The sequence below is a fragment of the Canis aureus genome, chromosome 9, assembly GCF_053574225.1.
Source record: "Canis aureus isolate CA01 chromosome 9, VMU_Caureus_v.1.0, whole genome shotgun sequence".
NCBI classification, from domain to species: domain Eukaryota; kingdom Metazoa; phylum Chordata; class Mammalia; order Carnivora; family Canidae; genus Canis; species Canis aureus.
Genome location: NC_135619.1, coordinates 7,765,580 through 7,788,706, shown reverse-complemented (window position 1 = coordinate 7,788,706; position 23,127 = coordinate 7,765,580). Strand labels below are relative to the sequence as shown.

Here is a 23,127-nt window from a genome sequence, read left to right as displayed (position 1 = left end):
AGTATTCAGAAAAACTTCCTTAGCAAGCTGAAGTCAACTTAAGCCAATTCCTTCAAATCTCCTTTGTCTGGGGGGACATCCAGCAACCCCCCCCCCCCACTTTGAGGAAAATTTCTTCTTTTGCTTAAAAATCTGTCGTGAAAACTAAGAAACGAAACAAAATAAAATATCTCTGTCGTGACCTCAAGGAATTGCCTCTCCTCCCCCCAAGATCTGCTTCTTCCCCTACCTGTCCTCTCCTCAGACTCACTGGAAGAGACAGGTCACTCTGTGACTAGAGAGAGAAATGTAAAGCCAGCTCCTGGTGGGGGGTGGGCCCAAAGGAATGCCACATCTCCTAATTTGTCTCAGGAACGTGTATTGGGATGGCTCTGCCTTCCAGTACCACTCTGTGGAGAACTTACAGGGTTTATTACCTATCTGTATCCCACATGACACTGCTTTTGACCATGAAAGAACTGCAGTTCTGGGTTCCTTTTTTCATAGGCCTGTTGCTAGATGACATTTCTCATCCACAGAGGCAGGAAGCTCAGTGACCCTCAGGTGGAGCACAGAAAGCCACATCTAAGTACACAATAGTCAAATTGGCATTTGATAAAGACAAAAAGTTGAAAGTTGAGGGAAAAGACACATTACTTTAAGGGAAACAACAGTAACAATGAAAAAAAGTGTTTTACCGTAAAAATTATAATAAGAATACTAATAATAACCAGCTTCTCACCAGAAACAGCAGAGTTTTGAAGACACTTAAATGACATTTTTACTCTTTTCAAAGATTTATTTATTTATTTTAGAGAGACAGAGCATGTAAGCCAGGTACCAGGATGCCTCATTGGCTCAGTGGCTGACCATCTGCCTTCAGCTTAAGGGCATGGTCCTGGAATCCCAGGATCAAGGCTCACACTGGGGTCCTTGCAGGGAGCCTGCTTCTCCCTCTGCCTATATCTCTGCCTCTCTCTGTGTGTCTCTCATGAATAAATAAATAAAATCTTTTAAAAAATAAAAAAAGAGTTTGGTACCAGCATAAGAGTAGGCATATAGATGAACAGAGAGCCCAGAAATAAACTCAAATATCTATGGCAAATTGATTTTTGCCAAGGGTGCCAAGACCATTTAGTGGAGAAACAATAATATCTTCAATGAATATAGCTGGGGACAACCAGATATCTATGTGAAAAGACCTGAGCCAAAGGCATGTGCTTAACCAACTGAGCCACACAGGCACCCCTAAGATAGCTATAATAAAAAATTGAAAAATAACAAGTATTGACAAGGATGTGCAGAAATAATGACCCTCGTAAAGAAGCCAGACAAAACAGGTCACATATTGCATGATCATTTGATATGAAATATCCAAAATAAGCAAATCCATGGAGACAGAAGATTAGTTGTTGCCAGTGGACCAGGCAGAGGTGGGGAAGAGAGAATGGAAATTTACTAAGTACCCATTAAGTTGTGGATGGGATGGATGGATATCTTGGAGTGATGAAAAAGTTTTGTAACTAGAAAGAGGTGGTAGTTCCACAACATTTCAAATGTACTAAATGCCACTGAATTGTACAGTTAGTGAATTGTATGTTACGTGAATTTCACATTACATCTCAATGTGTATTTGGATCATAGCCTTACTTTGAGCACAATCCTTTTTTTAATTTTAAAAAATGCAGATATATAAGAGGGAAGAATATGTTAGATCATACTTCGAGACATTAAAGATGATATCAGTGAATGATGAGAAATCAGATCATTTTTTAAGTAGGTTCCACACCCAGTGAGGAACCCAAAATGGGGTTGAATTCTCAACCCTGAGATCAGCACCTGAGTTGAGATCAAGAGTCAGAGAGTCAGAAATCAGATAATTTTAGGGGCCCTTGGGTGGTGCCATCAATTAAGCAGGGGATCCTCTGTTTTGTTCAGGTCATGACATGAGGGTTGTGAGGTCAAGTGCCACATCCACTCAGCACAGAGTCTGCTTAAGACTCTTTCCCTCTCCCTTTGATCCTCCCCTCTGCTTTCTCTTTCTCTCTAATAAAAATAGAATAAATCTTTAAAAAGAAAGAAATTAGATCATTTTCATTTTCTCTTTGCTTATATTAGTTTTCAAATTTTCCAACAATTGTAGGAAGTAATTGCATGCTAAATTTTTCACTAACTAGGAAGGAGAGACTAGTAGGTTCTTAAGAGCATGAAGAAAATACTTAAGTTATAGGATTAAGGGATTGTAATACTTAGCCGTTCTTTGAACTGAATGGGGTCTGGCTGTTTAGAAACCACGGCCCCTCACATCCAATGGTAGTGAGATCAGCAGCAGAGTTGGCTTAACAAATGTGAGACTAGTATGTGGCAAACCTGCTATCTCAGAAGTGTGGCTCTCTGGGCAAACAACTGACAATACTCAAAGGACAACTCTTGGTTTTGGTTGCCCAGCATACTTTTCCACTTCATGTTATTGGTGATCTAGTCATCTGAACTTCTTTTGGGGAACCAACCTTTCCCCAATCTTAGTTGACTTGTCTTGGGGGGCTTGGCTGTGACTGCCCCCAGTCTTCACAAAGGAGGAATAATGTGGCTTCAGTCAGTTGATTCAATCTCTAGGGTCATGGTGGTTCATTAACTGAAGCCAATTAGTGTCAAGTATAGGACTTTGGTTAAAAACATTGACAAGAGAGGTGGACTCTATTACTCTGAGTGTTTGTCATTTAAAAACAGTAGATAAAAATCCCTAGAATGGGGTGAGGAGTCCAAGATGGCGGAGGAGTAGGAGACTTTAGTTTTCTCTGATCCCAGGAATCCAGCCAGGTAGCTATTAAAGCATTCTGAACACCTGCAAACTCAACTGGAGATCTAAGAAAAGAATAGCTGCAACTCTACAAAAAGAAAAGTGACAGGGCAGCCTGGGTGGCTCAGGGGTTTAGCACTGCCTTCAGCCCAGGGCCTGATCCTGGAGACCCAGGATCGAGTCCCACGTCAGGCTCCCTGCATAGAGCCTGCTTCTCCCTCTGCCTGTGTCTCTGCCTCTGTGTGTGTGTGTGTGTGTGTGTGTGTCTCATGAATAAATAAATAAAATCTTTAAAAAGGGATCCCTGGATGGCGCAGTGGTTTAGAGCCTGCCTTTAGCCCAGGGCGTGATCCTGGAGACCCGGGATCGAATCCCACATCAGGCTTCCGGTGCATGGAGCCTGCTTCTCCCTCGGCCCATGTCTCTGCCTCCCTCTCTCTGTATGTGACTATCATAAATAAATAAAAATTAAAAAAAAAAAAAACTTAAAATCTTTAAAAAAGAAAAAGAACTACTTTCTCCAAGGTAGGTGGTACAGAAAAGTGAATCCAAGTGATATATGGGTAGATAAACTGTTGGGGGTGGAGTGGGGGATAGGGAGTTTCTTCAGCCAGCAGGAAAGTGATAGAGCAGTGGATCACAAAATCAGAACTTTAAGAAGTCTGCTCTGGAGAGGGACATCACTGGCTGAAAGGTGCTCAGGCTGCAAAGCAGTGGTGAAATCCTAGGTGGGACAGTGTGGTCCCAGGATCCTCAGGGTCACAGGGAGATGGGAAGTGGGGGAGGCTGAGTGAGGCAGAGTTCCCAGGGATCAAGGCAGGGAAGCCAGCTGTAATCAGCAAGCCCAGGAGTAGGCTCTCAGCTCAGGGTTGCCATAAACACAGTCAGGCAACCACTCTCTTAGCGGGGGTCCAGCAAGCAGCAGAACCACTGAGACCCCCCTTCCTCCAGGAGGGGCTGCATGGGGCATGTCACATAAATCTACAGGGTTCAGGGACTCCAAACAGGGTGTGTGCCTGAGATAGAAATGCTCAGTCACAGGCTGGGTGACCACAGAGTCCAGGGACACACAAGTGATTGACTGCTTTTCCCTGCTTTTCAGGGTGCACTGAGCTCTCAGCTCCCAAGCTAGAGATTGGAAGGCCGCCATTTTAACTCCCATCCTCTAAAGATGCAGAAAGCCCTCAGGGAGCAAAAGCCTCATAGAGAAATCGGGAGCAGGTTACTTGACTTGGCCCCCTGACCAGGGTGGTGCAATTCCACCCGGGGCAAAGACACCCGAGAATCAATACAACAGCCCTCTCCCCCTGAAGGTAAGCAAGAACACCCAGCTAAGACCAAGTTTACCGATCACACAGAAATGCAACACTCCAGCACTATAGGGGAATATAAGATACAGAATTCATGGTTTTTTCCCCATGATTCTTTAGTATTTTAATTTTTTCTCTTTCCTTTTTCTTTTCCTTTTTTAAACATTTTATTTATTTATTCATGAGAGAGAGAGAGAGTCAGAGACACACAGACAGAGAGGGACTCAGTCCCAGGACCCCAGGATCACAACCTGAGACAAAAGCAGATCCTCAACCACCTGAACCACCCGGGTGCCCCTCTCTTTCCTTTTTCAACCAATTTCTTATTTTATCACCTCTTTTTTAAGTCTTTTTTTAGTTATCATTTTTACAGTTACATTCTCTTCTTTCAACATATCTAAATATATTTTGGTATATATATATATATATATATATATATATATACACACACATATATACCATATATATGGAGATATATATATATATATATATATATATATATATATAAAACTATATATATATATAGTTTTCTTTCTTTACAATTTTGGTATGTAGTTTCTTCCCACAAACTGACCAAAATACACACAGGATATAGTGTATTTCTCTGTTCTGTTGACCTGTCTATTTATAGTCCTTCTCTTTTGTTTGTTTTTTGTCCTTTAATTTTCATTTTTGAAATTACATTCTATCCTTTCATTGTATTTAATTTTATTTTTGTTAGTATATAAGGTTTTATTTCTCTACGGTATGTGATCCAGTGTATTTTTTTGTTCTGTTCACGTGTCTAATTATGTTCTCTTTTTTTTTTTCTTTTTCTTTCTTTTTTTTTTTTCAGTTTCAGGTCTCTTTGGATTTGTTTAGTGTCTATTTCTCAGGGTCTTTGTTGCCCCATTGTAGTATTTTGTTCTCATGTTCACTATTCTTCTCTAGACAGAATGACAGGATGGTAGTACCTCAAAAAAGAGAACAAGAGGTAGTACTGACTGCCAGAGACATAATCAGCATGGGCATAAGTAAGATGTCAGAACTAGACTTCAGAATAATAATTATAAAGATCCTAGCTGGGCTTGGGGAAAAAAGCATAGAAGACACTAGAGAATCCCTTCCTGGAGAAATAAAAGAACTAAAATCTAATCAAGTCAAAATTTTAAAAAGGCTATTAATGAGATGCAGTAAAAAAAAAAAAAAAAAAAAAAACGATGCTCTAGGGACGCCAGGATGGCTCAATGGTTGAGTGCCTTCAGCTCAGGGCATGATCCCGGGTCTGAGGATCGAATCCTGCATCGGGCTCTTTGCGAGCCCATTTCTCCCTCTGACTATGTCTCTGCTTCTCTATCTGTGTCTCTCATGATTAAATAAATAAAATCTTTTTTTAAAAAATGGATACTCTAAATTCTAGGATAAATGAGGCCGAAGGGAGAATTAGTGATATACAAGACAAAATGATGGAGAATAAAGAAGCTAAGAAGAAGACAGAGAAACAACTACTGGATCACAGGGGGAGAATTTAAGAGAGACATGATACCATAAAGTGAAACAATATTAGAATAAGTGGAACCCAAAGGAGAGGAAAGAAAGTGGGGGGCAGAAGGTATATATTGGAGTAAATTATAGCAGAGAAATTCCCTAATCTGGGGAAGGAGAGAGCCATCCAAGTCCAGGAGGCACAGAGACCCACGCACCCTCACAATCAATAAAAATAAGTCAACACTTTGACATATATAATAGTGAAACTTGTAAATCTCAGAAACAAAGAGAATATCCTGAAAGCAGCCTTATATAAGAGGTCCATAACCTACAAGGGTAGAAATATTAGACTGGCAGCTGACCTATCCACAGAGAACTGGCAGGCCAGAAAGAACTGCATTATATATTCAGGGTGCTAAATAAGAAAAGTATGCTACCAAGAACACTTTATCCAGCATGGCTGGCATTCAAAATAGAAGGAGAGATTAAAAGCTTCCAAGACAAACAGAAACTATAAGAATTTGTGATCACTAAACCAGCCCTGCAAGAAATATTAAAGGGGATCCTTTATGCAAAGAGAGACACCAAAAGTAACAGACCAGGAAGGAACAAAGACAATATACAGAAACAATGTCTTTACATGCAATACACTCACAATAAATTCATATTTTTCAATAGTTATTCTGAAAGTATTTGGGCTAATGCCAATATAAGACACAGGGTATCAGATTGGATAAAAGAAACAAGACCCATCGACATGCTGTCTGCAAGAGACTCATTTTAGACCCAAAGACACCTCCAGATTTAAAGTGAGGGGGTGGAAAACCATTTAATATACTAATGGACATCAGAAGAAAGCTAGGGTAGCAATCCTTATATCAGGTAAATATACTTTTAAAACAAAGACTGAAAAAAAAAAAAGACTGTAAGAAGAGATGAGGAAGGAACGATACCATACATAAAGGTTCTATCCAACAAGAAGATCTAACCATTGTAAATATTTATGCACCTAACACGGGAGCAGCCAGTTATATACAATAATTAATAACAAAATTAAGAAACACATCAGTAATAATACAATAATAATAGGAGACTTTAACACTCCATTCACTGCAATGGACAGATAATCAACGCAGAAGATTAGCAAGAAAACATGGGCTTTGAATGACACACTGGACCAAATGGACTTCACAGATCTATTTAGAACTTTCCATCCTAAAGCAACAGAATACACTTTCTTCTCAAATGTGCATAGAACATTCTCCAGAATAGATCACATCCTGGGTCACAAACAGGCCGCAACTGGTACCAAAAGATTGGGATCATTCCCTGCATATTTTCAGACCACAATGCTTTGAGACTAGAACTCAATCACAAGAGGAGGTTTGGAAAGAGCTCAAATACATGGAGGCTAAAGAGCATCCTACTAAAGAATGAATGGGCCAATCAGGAAATTAGAGAAGAACTAAAGAAAATTCATGGAGACAAATGAAAATGAAAGCATGACTGTGCTTTGGGATGCAGCAAAGGCGATCCTAAGAGGGAAGTATATAGGAATATAAGCCTTTCTCAAGAAGCAAGAAAGGTCTTAAATACACAAGCTAACCTTACACCTGAAGAAGCTGGAGGAAGAACAGCAAAGAAAGCCTAAACCCAGCTGGAGAAGAGAAATAATACAATTTAGAGCAAAAATCAGTGAAACAGAAACCAAAAGAAGAGAAGAGCAGATCAATGAAACTAAGAGCTGATTCTTTGAAAGAATTAATAAGATAGATAAACCCCTGGCCAGACTCATCAAAAAGAAAAGAGAAAGGACCCATATAAACAAAATCATGAATGAAAGAGGAGAGATCACAACTAACACTGAAGAAATACACACAATTATAAGAACAACTTATGAGCACCCAAATGCCAACAAATTAGGCAATCTGGAAGAAATGGATGTATTCCTAGAGAGACGGATAAATTACCAAAACTGGAACAGGAAGAAATAGAAAATCTGAGCAGACCCATAATCAGCAAGGAGATGGAAGCTCTAATCAAAACCTCCCAACCAACTAGAGTCCAGGGCTGGATGGTTTCCCAGGGGAATCCTACCAAACATTTAAAGAAGAATTAATACCTACCTATTCTTCTGACATTCTTTCAAAAAACAGAAATGGAAGGAAAATTTCCAAACACTTCTATGAGGCAAGCTTTACTTTGATTCCCAAACCAGACAAGACCTCACCAAAGAGAGGAATTGCAGACCAATATCCCTGATGAACATAGGTGCAAAATTTCTCACCAAGATACCAGCCAATAGGATCCAACAGTACATTAAAAGGATTACTCACCCCAGCCAAGTGGGATTTATTCCTGGACTGCCAGGGTGGTTCAACGTCTACAAATCAATGTGATATACTACATTAATGAAGGAAAGGACAAGAACCATATGATCCTCTCAATAGATGCAGAAAAAGCATTTGACAAAGTAAGAGCCTTTCTTCATTAAAACTCTTCAGAGTGTAGTGATAGAGGGAACATACCTCGATATCATAAAAGCTGTATATGAAAGGCCCACGGTGAATATCATTCTCAATGGGGAAAAACTGAGAGCTTTGTCCCTAAGGTCAGCAACAAGGTAAAGATGTCCACTATCACCATGCTGTTCAACATGGTACTAGATGGAATTCCTAGCCTCCATTTTAACCTCATATTCCAAACATTACAAAAAAGGAGCAGTTCAGTAATGTCTGGGAAACACAGGGGGAGAGAGGACCCACATACTATCAGGGAAAGGATCTTCCAGGATCTATGGGGACTTCACTGCTTATGCCAAATGCAAATTCTGTCCGCCACCATATGGGTCTGCAGCAGGAATTAAGGAACAAGGACTGTTCTTCTCTCTTTTAGAAGGAGAATCTTAGTCTTGTGGGTCTTTTGGCAAAAGAGGAATGCCATCCAAGGAGCCCTTCTTGGTTGCTGCTGACGCCTACAGACCTTGCTCTCAGCCACCCCAACTCCTTCCCACCTGCTCCCATTTATATCTATCTCCCCTTCTCCAGCCTTTGGCTCCATGAGCACAGCAGGCAGGGTAATATTTTTCTTTCAGGGAAAATAATCAGGGGCCATGAGGCCAAGCCTCATTCTCATCCCTCATGGCATTTCTCCGGTTCCAGGATCCAAATAAGACCTGTGGAGGTTTCCTTGTATATGAGAAGTTTGTGCTAACAGTAGCTCGCTGCCGGGGAAGGTGAGAAGCAGCGCCTGGAAGCCCGCCCTTCTGTTAACAACTCATGGGAAATCCTCTTCCAAGAACTGCTACCCAGCCTGGGCTACCAAGAAGCAGAAGGTACAGAGATCCTCAGCCCTTGGGCCCTGTCCCCTGTGATTCCTCCCCATTCCAGTCCTGCCCTGCCCTGAGCTGTCCTGTTTCCTCCACGGCTTTTGGGCTGCACCTCCTGTGATCCCACCTCTCACTCTGTTCCCTGTGCAGCTCCATCAAAGTCGTCCTGGGCACCCACAACATCAAGAAGCAGGAGAGGACCCAGCAGGTCATTTCAGTGAAAAAAGCCATCCTCCACCCAGTCTATAATCCTAAATGCATCTTCAATGGCATCTGTTACTGCTAGTAGAACCCTCGCTCCACTGGTTCTTGCACACTTTATTCCTGGGGGTTCTGCTTCCCCTGTGACCTCATTTCTGTGCCTCCTTCCCTGTATGACATTTTCATTTGTCCTGGGCTGTGAGGAAAGCAACCTCATGACTGTCCCTGTGAGTCTTTGTGAGCCATCACTAGATTAAAATTCCTCTCCTCTGCATTCAGCTAAAAAGGAAGGTCCACCTGATTGCCAGTGTGAGCCCCCTCGGCTGCCCAAGAAGAGTGCACAGGTGAGGCCAGGGGTGTTATGCCGCGTAACCAGCTGGGGGCTCCTCAGCAGGAACAGCACCTCTAGGGTGAGGAAACTGCAGGAGGTAGAGCTTGAAGTCCAGAAGGACAAGCAGTGCATCTCATCTGTAAAGACCTCTACAACAGCACCACTCAAACGTGCATGGAGAGCCCAAAAAAGAAGAAGTCTTCTTTTAAGATGAGATTCCCCAGCATAATCCATGCCCAGTCTTGGGACAGCTAAGCTTTGAGGAGAATGGACAGTGAGAACTAGCTGTATCTCTATGTCCACAGCCTTTCCATCCAATCCAGTCTCTGGTCCTGTCTCCCTGGGGGAGACCACCCTACTCCCACTGGTGGCAGGGAGGACAGCAGGCCCAGCTCAGTCCTTCCTCCTTCTGTCCACAGGGAGACTCCAGGAGCCTCCTCGTGTGTAATGACGTGGCCCAGGGCATTGTCTCCTTTGGAAAAAAGGTTGGGGAATTTCCACGTGTCTCCACCAGGATCTTGAGCTTTTTGCGCTAGATAGAACAATGAGATGCTTCACCCTGCAGGGCCCAGACTGAAACACCCCCAGGATCAGTCTGTCCACCTTCTCTGAGGCAGAGGCCAGAACTGCACTGGGAAAGAGGGTGGAGAGGAGGCTGCCAGGGGCTTAATAAACTTCCTTCTCTGGAGTGGAAATTAGATTCCTCCTTTATTCACCAAAACAACATTCGTTAGTTACCTACTGCCTGTCCCCCAACCATCTGTTCACATAGCCCTAGAATAAAAATCCTGCTGCTCTGATACCCAGCTCCTTCCAAATACATCTCCCAGCGCCCCCTCCCACTGACAGGCTGAATGTAAGCTCCAGAAGGAAAAGGGAGACACTGCCCCAAGAAAAATGACCCTCTTTAGGGGACCCTCTTTTCTCATCTGCATTGCCCTCCTACCTTATCCCACACCTACACCCCCACCTCATCCTACCCCAGTAAGGCAACATGAAGGAATCCACATTTGGAAGGAGGATCACCTAAGAAGCTCTGATATAGGGAGCCACTTCATCCTAATAGAAATTGGCAAGAAGATTCTAGAAAGCTGTAGCTCACCCCATGCAGTATTCCTTCCCCAAATCAGAGTGGCAGCTTGGGGGTCTAGGGGTTACAAGAGGGCCCTTAAGTATCCCCAGGCCTAGCCCAAGTGCCAGTCACAGCCTTGCTGTGGTCCCAAATCCCAGCACTGCCTCTGGTGTCCTGCCACCCATCTTCCAGCAACCCCAAATGACGTTGAGGGTGCTTTTCTATCTTGGTCTGATCCAGCCTCTTCCCACCTCATGCTATTTCCATGTGTGTGTGCATACATGTGTGTGTATGTGTGTGTGTGTCTCTAAAGGAAACTCATTACAATAAAAAGTTGTATTTCAAAGGTATCCTACGGTTTCAAAGATGTCTTATAGCCCATAGTTGAGTAAATTTTTTCTGCCATTTTTCAACAATTTCTAAGCCTCTTATATAAGAATGTATTCATAGAAGTAATCTCATTTTTAAAACATCCACCTTAGAGAAGGCAGGCTGAAAAGAAAAAGTGGTTTGCTGTCTGCCACTGATGAGTGTGCTTCAACTATGGGGAAATGTACACTCACCACAGAGTTTTAGTCTGCTCCAGACAACCATCAGCATCTCAAGGGCAAGAGCTATGTCTCTCTAACTCTGGACCTAGACAGCTAAATAAGTATTCACGATTTCCTCAGAATGGAAAAAGAGCCAAGAGCCAAGAAATGGAAACATTCTTGATTCAGTCATTGAGGGGTTCTGAGGTACCAGCCCTCCTGCTGGTTGTAGCCACAGCCTTCACTTTCTTGTTCTTTCTTCTTGCTTTCCCCTTATGACTCAGGAGTGGGGGTGCAAGTGTTGTGGCTGCACCATTCTCACCCAACCCAAGCTAGAGAACTTCGACAAACCATCTTATATGATAACATCCAGCTGTAGAGGAGCACAAGTTGAAGAGGCCTAGAAGATCAGTGAGCCACCCCTCCATTGTTCCCCTCAGGGCTTTGTATCTGGAAGGAAGAAAGACCAGCTTCTCTGACCTGGGCAGGCCTTCAGGGAAGATGCATCCACTCCTCCTTTTGTTGGCCCTTCTTCTGCCTGTTGGGGCTGAGACAGGTGAGTGACTGTCCCTATTCCAGAGACCTGAGCCCATTCCACAAACCCCCTGTAGTCTTCTTGACCCTTCAGCCCAGCACAGTCAGGGATTGTCCTCAATTTGAGCCTGGGGACTTTCTGAAGCCCAGCTCTACCCCAAACCCAGACTAACAGGTCTGATGCTGGACAGATGCTCACCAAGGAAGGCCGGCAGCCAGGGTGCTCACTAAAAGGGTTGATAGGGGTTAGCCTCCCTCTTATCATTTGGAAAGTGAGTTGTTTGGAGAAAGGCATTTGGCAGAAGATATGAAGCTATGAAAGACAGGCAATCAAAAGCCCGCATTCCAACCCAGGAAAGGTAAGCTCAGGCAGACCAGTTGCAGTAACGGGATTTGTCACTGAACCCAGCATAAAGAGCCAGTTAAATTTCTCAGTACTTGTTTCTAGCCACTCAGTCCTGCCCGGGAGAGGAGCCCGGGGCGCCATTGACCTCAGCAGCAGCTAGATGACTACACCCAAAGCTCTGCCCCGCCCTGTGCAGCCCGTTGTCGGCATCACCTCCCCCTGCCTGCCCTGGCCCGTGGCTGCTCCACTGTCTCCAGCAGTGCCGTCTTCCATTCTTGTGGCATCGAATCCCACCAGCACTGTCTCCACCCAACCTCAGCCAGAAGCTCATTGAAGGCCATCCCTTTGTGCAACCTAAAAATGTGTACTGGGACCCTCGGATGCTAGGCCCTAGAACATGGGGATATTCGAAAATCCAACTCCATAACTCATAGGTAGCTTATTAGAAAATGGCATCCATTGGGTAGTGAGCAGAGGCTCAGAGAGTCCTGTCCAGGATCCTCTGGGACTCCATCATCTTAAAGATAGATCTTATCTCCACCAAACATGTATCTGAAGTGGGATGTAGAGAACAGGCCCTGCCCCCTTCTCTGTGGGGTTCTGAGGCTTGAGGCTCAAGAAAGGTCATCCTGCTACAAGAACCGGGGATCCACAGGGCACTATAGACCCCACCCTCGATCACTACCTTCCTGAGCTTTCTCTCTTGACCACAGCCACCCCCAGGTACCCCATCTCCCAGTTTTTTCTTTCAGAGAAGATCATCGGGGGCCATGAGGCCAAGCCCCACTCCCGGCCCTACATGGCATTTGTTCAGTTTCTGGATAAGGACAATAAGAAGGACAGTAAGAAGAGGTGTGGTGGTGTCCTCGTGCACAAGGACTTTGTTCTGACGGCTGCTCACTGCTGGGGAAGGTGAGGGGCAGCAGCCAGCCCACACATCTGAGACACCTACAGGGATCCCTGTCGGATTCCCAAGGGCTACAGCCCAGGGAAGCACCTGGGGCTCCTGGGAACTAGCTGAGAGCATGGCTGGGGCAATGAAAGGCTGAGAGGTAGCTGGTAAGCTTTGGGGTCAGAGGGTCAGATGTGAGAGTAAGCGGCAAGGTTGAGAAGGGAGGGACCATACCAGGCAAATAGAGCAGCGATGGAGGATGCAAGCATGCCTTAGAGCCAAAGTGCAAACTCAGAGTGATTTCATGATATTGCCTGAGGGCAAAGGAAGCTGCCAAAAGCCCTACCTTCAGTGTCATTGAAAATAAAAAAGGATCCAGGACCCATCAGCCACTTTTTTTTTTTTTTAAGATTTTATTTATTTATTCCTGAGGGGGGGTGGAGGCAGAGACACCGGCAGAGGGAGAAGCAGGCTCCATGCGGGGATCCTGACGTGGGACTCGATCCCAGGTCTCCAGGATCAGGCCCTGGGGCTGAAGGTGGCTCTAAACTGCTGAGCCACCCGGGCTGCCTCCCATCTATCACCTTGATTTCCCTCTCAGCTGCCCTGCCCTGGCTGCCACCTGCCCTCTCGACTCCCAGGCTGTACCCTGTGACTCCACACCCCCACACCCCACTCTGCTCTCTATGCAGCTCCATCAAAGTCACCCTGGGCGCCCACAACATCAAGGAACAGGAGAAGACCCAGCAGGTCATCCCCGTGAGAAGAGCCATCCCCCACCCAGACTATAGTCCAAAGAACTACTCCAATGACATCATGTTACTGCTGGTAAGGAGACCTCCCTGCAGCTCTTGCCCTCCTGGGTCCAGACTGTTTCCCTCCCACTGGGACCTGTCCCTGCCATCCTTCCCATGCTGGCCACCTGTCCAGTCCCAGAGGCTCACGGGAGAGAGAAGACACTGCCGCCTCATCGGAGTGTCAGGCCCAGAGGCCACTGGCTGAGCTGGACTCTCTTACCTCTTCCCGTCAGCTGGAGAGGAAGGCCAAGTTGACTGCGGCTGTGAAGACTCTCCCCCTGCCCAGGGGCAAGGCCCGGGTGAGGCCAGGACAGGTGTGCAGCGTGGCCGGCTGGGGCCGGATCTCAATGGACACCTTAGCAACCACCCTGCAGGAGGTGTCACTGGAAGTGCAGACAGATTGGGAGTGCAGATCCATCTTCCACGACTATTATATCGGAGCCACCCATATTTGTGTAGGAGACCCAAAGAAGATGAAGACCGGCTTCAAGGTCAGGCTTCCAGCGTCCACCTAGACGGGCCCCAGGAGGGAGGAACCTGGAGAGGTCGGGGGTTGAGAGTGGCCATATATTCGTTCCTCAGCCTAGAGCTTAGGCAGCTAGGTCCACAAATCCAGTCTTCAGTTTTTCCCCAAGGGGGTCGGGCTGGGAGTAGGGGGAGGATCAGTCATCCCACAGCAGCATTACCACCTGAGGTTCCCTGGGGATTGGAGAGAGAGGTTTGGCCTGGGTGGCATTGGAAAGAGCAGTCAGTGCCAAGCTAGAGCCCAGGGACTGAGAGAGGGGACAGGGCCTGCCCTGGGCCCAATCACCCATGCAGCCCCCTAACACAGACCACTCATCCCCAGGGTAGTGGGGAGGGCAGGACCACCAGAAGCCAGCTCAGTCCTTCCTCCTTCTGCCCACAGGGGGACTCTGGGGGCCCCCTCGTGTGTAACAACGTGGTCCAGGGGATTTTCTCCTATGGAAAAAATGATGGGACACCTCCAGGGGTCTTCATGAAGGTCTCACACTTCCTGCCCTGGATAAAGAGAACAATAAAGCACCTCTAACAGCAGGCATGAGATTGACCTCCCTCTGTGTTTGGCCATCTTTTCTGGGGCAGAGGCAAGAATCCCTTGGGACTGGGGGGTCGGGGGTAGGGATTGCAGGGCCATAGTAAATGGATCTCTAGAGAGAATATGACTAAGATCTTACTGATTCACTGAACTACCTCGAGTATGCAGCAACATCGCTCCAGATAATCTTCTGCTGCCAATTCCAGGCTTTCCTGCCTCCTCCAGCCCTCTGCCCTCCCTAAACCCTATGATGTCCAGTTTCTCATCAGTTTCTCAATAACACCTCTTTGGTGCTTAGCCCTCTACAAAGGTTCAGCCTAAACTCTACTATAGAAGGACAATCCTCTGTCCCCAGAAAGTATCCTCTCTGGGACTTAGAAATTTCTCAACTTCTCTAAGCCAACCACCATCACCAATCCAACAATTTGGTCAGTAACTCCAGGGATCCAGAAGGCCAGAGGGCCATGCCACAGGCACTCGGTGTCTTGTTTCCAGGGGCTCTCTCTCTCAGCAGTGGGGAAGGGGGGTGGGGGCACGCAGGTTTCTCCTACAGGCAGGACTGTGTGCAGGTTAGGAGGCTGAGAAACCAGCCTCACCCTGGTTTCCCTTCCATGCCTTGCCCAGGGGTCAGCACTGAATTTAGTCAAGCTCCTCCCTGGCTGGCCATCCCACAACAGCCTCTATTTTCTATCCTGGCACATCTGAGCTGCCAGCCTGCCAGATGCCTATCAGAGGAGCCAATATCCACCTCCCAAAGGGTAGGACCAGCTGAGCCCCTCAGTCCAAACCAGCATCCCCACCCCCAGGGGCTTATAGTGACCCTGCTATAGCCTGTGGAGTCACTCAATAGCCTCAGCCCCTTTCAGCCTGGCCTTGTCTCAGGACCACAACTCTCCCTGCTGGCAGCCTGGGTTATGGCAGCTTTGTGAGCTAGAGCCTCCAGGCTCTGGGCCTGTAAGGTACCACATGCCATCCGTCAGCAGATCAAATGTCAGATCTCTGTTTTTGTGCCGGGCACAAGATGGGCTCTGTCCCTGCCATTGGGAAACTTAGTAAGAAATGTCTCCTAAATTCCCCTGGTTCTTCTCTTCCCACCAAGCAGTTCAGGTTTGGCACAAAGGATCTATATTTAGAATCTGTGAAAAAACTTGTCCTGAAAATAACTAAAATCTCTGAATTTTATCTGTATCACCCACTACAGTTTCACATGCATGATTTTGTTTGGTTCCAAAAGGGCAATGAGAAATTGGAAAAAAGTTAGAGACTCACAGGTCCTGAGGTTTCCAATCTATGCATGGTAGAGGCCATGTCCTGAGCCGAGGATAGGAGGGAGGAGTAGCAAAAGATGAAAAAGCAGACTTCCCACTGAGCAGGGAGCCCCATGCGGAGCTTGATCCAGGACCCCGGGACCATGACCTGAGCCAAAGGCAGACGCCACCACCCAGGCACCCTAATACGAATGAGATTTTAAAACAATATTCATCAACATATATTTAATAAAATGAGGGAGATGTTTATGTTGGATAATTTAAACTATGGGATTCAAAACCAATACATTGGGGATCCCTGGGTGGCTCAGAGTTGGATGGTCTAAGCATTTGGAGAAGAGAGTCTCAGGGAATATGCTCACCTCCACCTCTTATCTTACATTTACCCAGGGCCCCAGGGTCAGCTACTCAGCTCAAAGTAAGCTTTTCTGCCAGGAAATACTGAGGGCCTTGAACCTCTTTTCAAAGTTTTCTCTGCCACATTCAGGGTTTCTGGGTCCCTCTATCCCCTTCACTTACTCTGATGGGGAGATTGTATGCAGATCCCATAGAATTTCCTTTGTCACCTACTCCTTCCTGCTGGAGCACACAGCACAAGCCACTCCTTGGCAAGAAAGTATCTCACTCACAGCAGACATGTCTGTGTTTGTGTGTGTGTGTGTGTGTGTGTGTGTGTGTGTAGACAATAGAGAAGACACGGGCTTCTTTCCACACTGGCACTCCAGAAAAATATCACAAGCTCATCAGTAGACCTCCCAAGGAGCTTCCATCTGTCCTTCTAAATGTGATGTTAAGGCAGCACTGAGAATGTCCGAATGGCCCAGTAGTACAACGGTCTCCCACAATGCCAAAAGCACCCAGATTGGTTTCTGACCAGAGCAGTATCAAAGGGAGGGAGAGAGGGAAGTGGCCCAGCCTCAGCAGGCAACTAACTGCCTGCCCAGAAGATTTGCATTTTGGCTGTATGCACAAGGGGGCCCCCCCAAGAGGAGGTGGGAAACATCCTACTTTCATGTCCCAACCTCCCAAAGGAGAAAAATATTGTAACTGACGGAAATGTAATAAAACAGTCAAAAGTAAATGTAACCACCTATGAATATTGTGAAATGTATCACAGTCTTACTTGTTCCAATATCACAATTTTTATTAAAGTAGAAAATAAAAACATTAAGAACATATGTGCCCATATTTATTCTCCCACATTCCATTCTCTGTCCAAATGTTCTCTCTAATCCCCAACCCTGGCAAACAGATTTCTAAAAAAATTTTTATTGCAAAATATACACACATGTAAAGTGAACAAAATTCAAACGATGGCCAAATTTCAGAAACTACCCTCTATGTGTCTCCTCCCAATCAAAATACCCTCTCTGCCCTCCAACCCCAGAATTAACTTACCATTGTGACTTTTTGGTTGTGGTTGTTTTAAGATTTATTTATTTATTTCTGAGAGAGAGTGTGTGTGTATTTGTGTATATGGCAGGGGAGGGGTAGATGGAGAGGGAGAGAGAAACTTTAGCAGACTCCCCTCACCCTGCTGAGCCCCTCCCACCCACCTCCTCTCACACACGCTCTCTCTCTCTCTCTCTCTCTTTCAAATAAATAAATAAAATCTTTTTTAAAAAAAAAGTTAGGGATGCCTGGGTGGCTCAGTAGTTGAGCTTCTGCCTTTGGCTCAGGGCTTGATCCCGGGGTCCTGAGATCAAGTCCCACATCAGGCTCCCCACAGGGACCCTGCTTCTCCCTCTGCCTATGTCTCTGCCTCTCTCTGTGTGTCTCTCATGAATAAATAAAATTTTTAATTTTTTTTTAATTTTTAAAAAGTTAGATTAATGGTTTTAAAACAAAGTGTTGAAAAACTTAAGTAACCATAATTTAAAATCACCTCTAGGGATCCCTGGGTGGCGCAGCGGTTTGGCGCCTGCCTTTGGCCCAGGGCGCGATCCTGGAGACCCCGGATCGAATCCCACGTCAGGCTCCCGGTGCATGGAGCCTGCTTCTCCCTCTGCCTATGTCTCTGCCTCTCTCTCTCTCTCTATGTGACTATCATAAATAAATAAAATTTAAAAAAAAATTTGAACACCAATAAAAAATAAATTTATAAAAAAAAATAAATAAAAAAATAAAATCACCTCTAATGCTAGGGCATTAATAAGGCATTATAATATTTTCTCTTTTTTCAGATGCATAAAGAAATTTCATGAGTTGCAATCATTAAGCATGCATCAGAAAAGGGATTAAGTTCTTTGTAGCTGTGAAAATCATGTGTATTTATATGTAAGGAGAGGATCCTTAATTTTCATAAGCTTTTCAAGTGGAGCTCTCACATTCCATAAAGGTTTAAGAATTGTATTGGGATCCCTGGGTGGCACAGTGGTTTGGCGCCTGCCTTTGGCCCAGGGCGTGATCCTGGAGGCCCGGGATCGAATCCCACGTCGGGCTCCTGGTGCATGGAGCCTGCTTCTCCCTCTGCCTATGTCTCTGCCTCTCTCTCTCTCTCTCTGTGACTATCATAAATAAATAAAAATTAAAAAAAAGAATTGTATTAAATTTTAATTGAAATTTTTGCAAAAATTATACTGTATTACAATGTTTTTCTGTGCATCCACAGAACCTTCTGAATATTTTTGAGGGTGTCTGTGTTACTCTGCCATGATCTGCAAACGCCTTCCTCCTGATGTGGAGTGAGGGTTCTCTAGGTATTACCAACAGCACAGCAGGCATGCATTTCCTTCCCAGAAGCCCCTGGGGCAGAGCATGGATGGGGATTATGTTAATTGGACTTCTAACTCTGATGAAAAGGAGTTTTTCTTTAGTTGTTTTTCTTCCAGCTACGGTCTGACAGTTCTCAACAAAAGCAAGTTTCTAGGCTTTTTCTGTATGCAAGATACCTTCTGGCACACAGAGGTCCTCACCTTGAGTAGGAAGCCAGAAAACAGAAATCTTCCACTGTGTCATCATTTTCAATGAGAGTTTGTTGGGGCTCAAGCGTCCTGAGAAAGTAATTAGCAGCAGCACAGCCTTGTTCTTCCCTCTTCCTTCCCTGGGAATGCCCTGCGCCCACTCAGGAGAGCTAGTCAGTCTTCCTTGACACCTTCCAGAAAGAAGTGGGAGCAGCATGGGACACCTGGGTGGCTCAGTAGTTGAGCTTCTGCCTTCAGCTCAGGGCATGATCCCAGGGTCTTGGGATCAAGTCCCACATCAAGTTCCCTGCAGGGAGCCTGCTTCCCCTTCTGCTTGTCTCTGCCTCTCTCTCTTTGTCTCTCATGAATAAATAAATGAATTCTTAAAAAAAAAAAAAAAAAGAATAAGAAGAAGTGGGAGCAGCAAAGATAGCAGCGGAGTGGGAGGGAGGTGTCCAGGGGCCAAAGGGTAAAGACAGGCAGGCTTCCTCATCCCTCTTTTGCTTCCTCCAACTTACTCCTGGTGCCCTCACCGCATTCCACCACCATCCACACCCATCTGTCATTCACCCATGTCCACACCTTACCAAGGTATAAATTAAATAAGTAATCTAGGAAATGTGCATTTATTAAGAGAAACTCTGAAGTTCCAAAGGACTAAGGCTCTAATCCTAGAGAGTTTGGAAACCGAGGAGATAGGCAGCTACTGGCTTTCATACATTGTTAAGGTATTATTGAATTTGGTGGGTTTAGGGTTCTGGGACACAGCACCCCAAGTCCCCTTCTCTGTCGCCCCAGGTTCCCATTTGTGCTGCCAGCACTGACCTAGCAGCTGTGCAGGAGACTTTGGTGTTGACCTAGACTACACTCTTCCCTAGGTCACTGGCAGTTGGTGGGCCAGCCTCCTGGGCAGCCTTGGATGATGAAACCTATCACACCAGCAGGAGAATGGGACCGTTCTCGAGCCCCACCCCCACCCCCGCCCCAACTTCCTTCCTCTCTCAGGGGCTACAAGTCTGGCAGGAGAGAGCACCCCACAGCACCTGACTGGGGCAGCCTTCCCAAGAAGATGCCACTGTTCCTGTTCCTGGTGGCCTTTCTTCTACCCCCTGGGGCTGGGGCAGGTGAGTGACCATCCCCAATCTCAGGCCTGACCCTTCTCTGGGACCCTCAAGCCAGACTGCCTAGATAGCTCCTAACTCTGTATCATTGGGCAAGTTGTTTGAATTCACAGCGCCTCGGATTCCTCGTTTATAAATTAGAATACCAGTGCATACCTCCTAGAGTTCTATGAGGATTAAGTCAGTGTACATAAAAAAAAAAAAAAAAACTCTTGGAATTGTCCCAGCAATTCCACCTACATATATGCTATGTGCAGTGTAAATCCATTCTGCAGTCCACCTGTCTGAGCGTAGGCAATAAGAATGCACAATAACTACCACTGGCTCATGTCTAGATTCTGAAAACTCAGACTGGTGCTGGTCATGAGCGGGCCCTGAGCAGGTCTCAGAGGGACCCGGGAATCTCCCTGAGGAAGAAAGTACCAAGGAACTTGGGGAGAAGCCTCTCCAAAGGGCTCCTGACTTGCCACCCTGCAGCAGAGCATCTCTCCTCACCATGGGAGCCCAAGGCTGACCCTGCCTGGAGCCGGGGCTGGGCTGCTCTCCTGGGAGCCGGGAGGAAGCCGAATTCCGGGATGGGAGCCAGCAGTGTTTCCTGCAGAACCCACGAGCCCTGTCCCAACGTGCGCTGCCCTGCAGACCCAGCTCTCACCACCATTCCTCCTTCCCAGTAGCTGTATCATCTCTCCCGCCTCCCCATCTGCCGGCCTTTCCGGAGCTGCCCTCCTGGTGCCCGCACTGCGGGTTCGGAGAGCACAGAGGTAAGTGCCCCACGCTTCCTTCCAGGGGACATCATCGGAGGCCGAGAGGCCAGGCCTCATTCCCGCCCCTACATGGCGCATCTCCAAATCCGGTCTCCAAACGGCGGCTCCAGTGCTTGCGGGGGTTTCCTGGTGAGAGAAGACTTTGTGCTGACCGCAGCTCACTGCTGGGGAAGGTGAGCGGCGCAGGGGTTCCCGCCGGGCCACCACCGCCGGCGCTGCAGAGCCCAGACGGCAGGAGCGCGGCGCGGTGAACGAGGGGAAAGGAGGGCGTGATCAAAAGAGCACGAGGGGGAGATGCAGACACATGCTGGGGTTCAAAATAGGAATTCAAGCTATTTCGCAGCTTATTCAAGGGGAAGCAAACCCCGGCCCCCACCACCCTCAGCTCAGAGCTGGGCCCCTGGGCCCCTCCTGTCCCCCCAATTGCCTCAGCCGCGGCCTTGCCGCCCTGGGCCGTCCACCTGGCCCGCGAGCCGGCGGGCGGAGCTCCTGGGGCTCACACCTACCGCTAGGCCGGCCACCTGTCCTCCGCAGCCGGATCGCCGTGACCCTGGGAGCCCACGACGTCGGGAGGCGGGAAAGAGTCCAGCAGCGCACCACTGCGCGCAGGGCCATCCGACACCCCAGATACAATCCCCAGACCATAGCGAACGACATCATGCTACTGCAGGTACCGCCCCAGCCAGGCGGCTCCCGGCGCCGGGGGAGGGGGCTTCGGCGTCCTGGGAGCTGGGGCGGAGGAGGCCGCGGCGGGGGCGGGCGGCGGGGCCGGGGTGCTGAGCGCTGCCCCCTCCCCAGCTGGCCGACAGAATCAGGCGCACGCGCCAGGTGAGGCCGGTGCCGCTGCCTCGGGCGCAGGCCAGTGTGAGACCCGGGGCCACGTGCACGGTGGCGGGCTGGGGCCTGTTGGGCCTCAACAGGAGAACGAACAAACTCCATGAGGTGCAGCTGACCGTGCAGAACAATTCGAGGTGCTCCCGTCGCTTCAATTTCTTCAACGGCCAAACGCAGATTTGTGTGGGAAACCCAAGGGCCCGGAAGTCCGCCTTCTCGGTAAGGCCGAGGGCACAGGGCCCCGGGCAGGCTGGGCAGTAGCTACATCCCCGAGGCCCCGGTGTGGTGCGGGCAGAGCGGAGTGCGGCGGGGGCTTAGCCATCGATCGGGTCCCTGGGGCGAAGGGAGGGGCACTGCCGTGCATCCTAAACCTGTGCAGGGTTTTCCTGCAGAAGGTGAAGGCACTTTGACTTGGGCTAGAGGCGGTAACTGTAGCCAGGCTTGAAGCCCAGCCATGGAAAGATCCAGAAGGTTGACTTCCATACCTCCAGCGCCCTCCCATTTCAAAACCCACCACCCCCTACCCCGCACCACCACCGCCAGCAGCAGCAGCTTTCTCTGAGAGCCAGGCCTCAGGGCAGCAGGAGTCGGGGTAAGCCTGGCTTAGGGTCTCTTCCTCTCCATGCCCGCAGGGCGACTCCGGAGGCCCCCTGGTGTGTAACGGCGTGGCCCAGGGCATTGTCTCCTATGGAGATAGGAGGGGGACTCCTCCAGCAGTCTTCACCAGGATTTCGGCCTTCATGCCCTGGGTAAGGAGAACAATGAGACGCTTCCAACAGCAGTGCCAGCCCTAGACCCAGCTGTGACTGACTGCTCTGGGGCGGCTGCCGGGGTGGGTGCCAGAGCCTTAATAAATGTCCATGTCTAGGATGGAAATAACTGATTTCTCATGTGTTCATTAAACATCGTTCAGTACACAACAAACGCATCCTAGAACAGTCTGAGCTCCTCTAGGAAATGGGGTTCTTGAGCCGCCTGGGTGGCTCAGCGGTTGGAGGTCCGCCTTTGGCTCAGGGCATGATCCTGGAGTCCTAGGATCCAGTCCCGCATAGGGCCTCCTGCATGGAGCCTGTTTCTCCCTCTGCCTGTGTTCCTGCCTCTCTGTGTGTGTCTCTCGTGAATAAATAAATGAAACCTTAAAGAAAAAAACAAAACAAAACAGAAAATGGAATTCTACCCCAGGACAAATTAACCCCTCACACCATCATGAGGATCAGGATGAGCTTCTTCCCCTGCTCCAAGCCAACCATTCCCCCATTTCTCTTGCCCACCCCCCACCATCATCACCATCACCTTGGAGAAGGTGGAAAGATGCATCTCCCCCCTGGGCAAAGCTCTCTACTCTCCACCCTACCAGAGAGTTCCCTACAAGATATTAAAATAGACTAAAACTGTATGCCAGTGCTATGTGTAGGACAAGCAGACCAAAGGGGCAGAATTGAAATTCCATACAAGACTCAATTTAATATTTGATAAAGGTAGCAAATCTCTAGGAAATGATTTTATGGGGAAAAAAGGTAAAATTGGACCCATTCCTCCCACTATAAGCCAAAATAAACCTCAAATACCTTAGTTATCTGGATGCAAAAAAAT

General features: G+C 47.4%; 2 protein-coding genes across 3 annotated transcripts; both read left to right on the top strand.

The window, feature by feature from the left end:
• Window positions 1-11,158: 11,158 nt before the first annotated feature.
• GZMH (granzyme H) lies at window positions 11,159-19,943 on the top strand. Of its 2 annotated transcripts, none has more exons than XM_077908800.1 (5): window positions 11,159-11,574; window positions 12,651-12,810; window positions 13,483-13,618; window positions 13,821-14,078; window positions 14,495-14,656. In XM_077908800.1, the coding sequence occupies exons 1-5, from the start codon at window positions 11,520-11,522 to the stop codon at window positions 14,636-14,638; spliced, it is 753 nt and encodes a 250-aa protein (XP_077764926.1). In that variant the 5' UTR covers window positions 11,159-11,519; the 3' UTR covers window positions 14,639-14,656. The 2 variants fall into 2 exon arrangements, with proteins under 2 accessions (XP_077764926.1, XP_077764927.1); XM_077908801.1 differs by lacking the exon at window positions 14,495-14,656 and adding an exon at window positions 19,821-19,943 and having other exon boundaries at window positions 11,178-11,574.
• On the top strand, window positions 19,827-22,413 carry CTSG (cathepsin G). Its single transcript, XM_077908799.1, has 5 exons — window positions 19,827-19,939; window positions 20,723-20,873; window positions 21,235-21,370; window positions 21,499-21,753; window positions 22,167-22,413. The coding sequence occupies exons 1-5, from the start codon at window positions 19,885-19,887 to the stop codon at window positions 22,326-22,328; spliced, it is 759 nt and encodes a 252-aa protein (XP_077764925.1). The 5' UTR covers window positions 19,827-19,884; the 3' UTR covers window positions 22,329-22,413.
• Window positions 22,414-23,127: the final 714 nt, after the last annotated feature.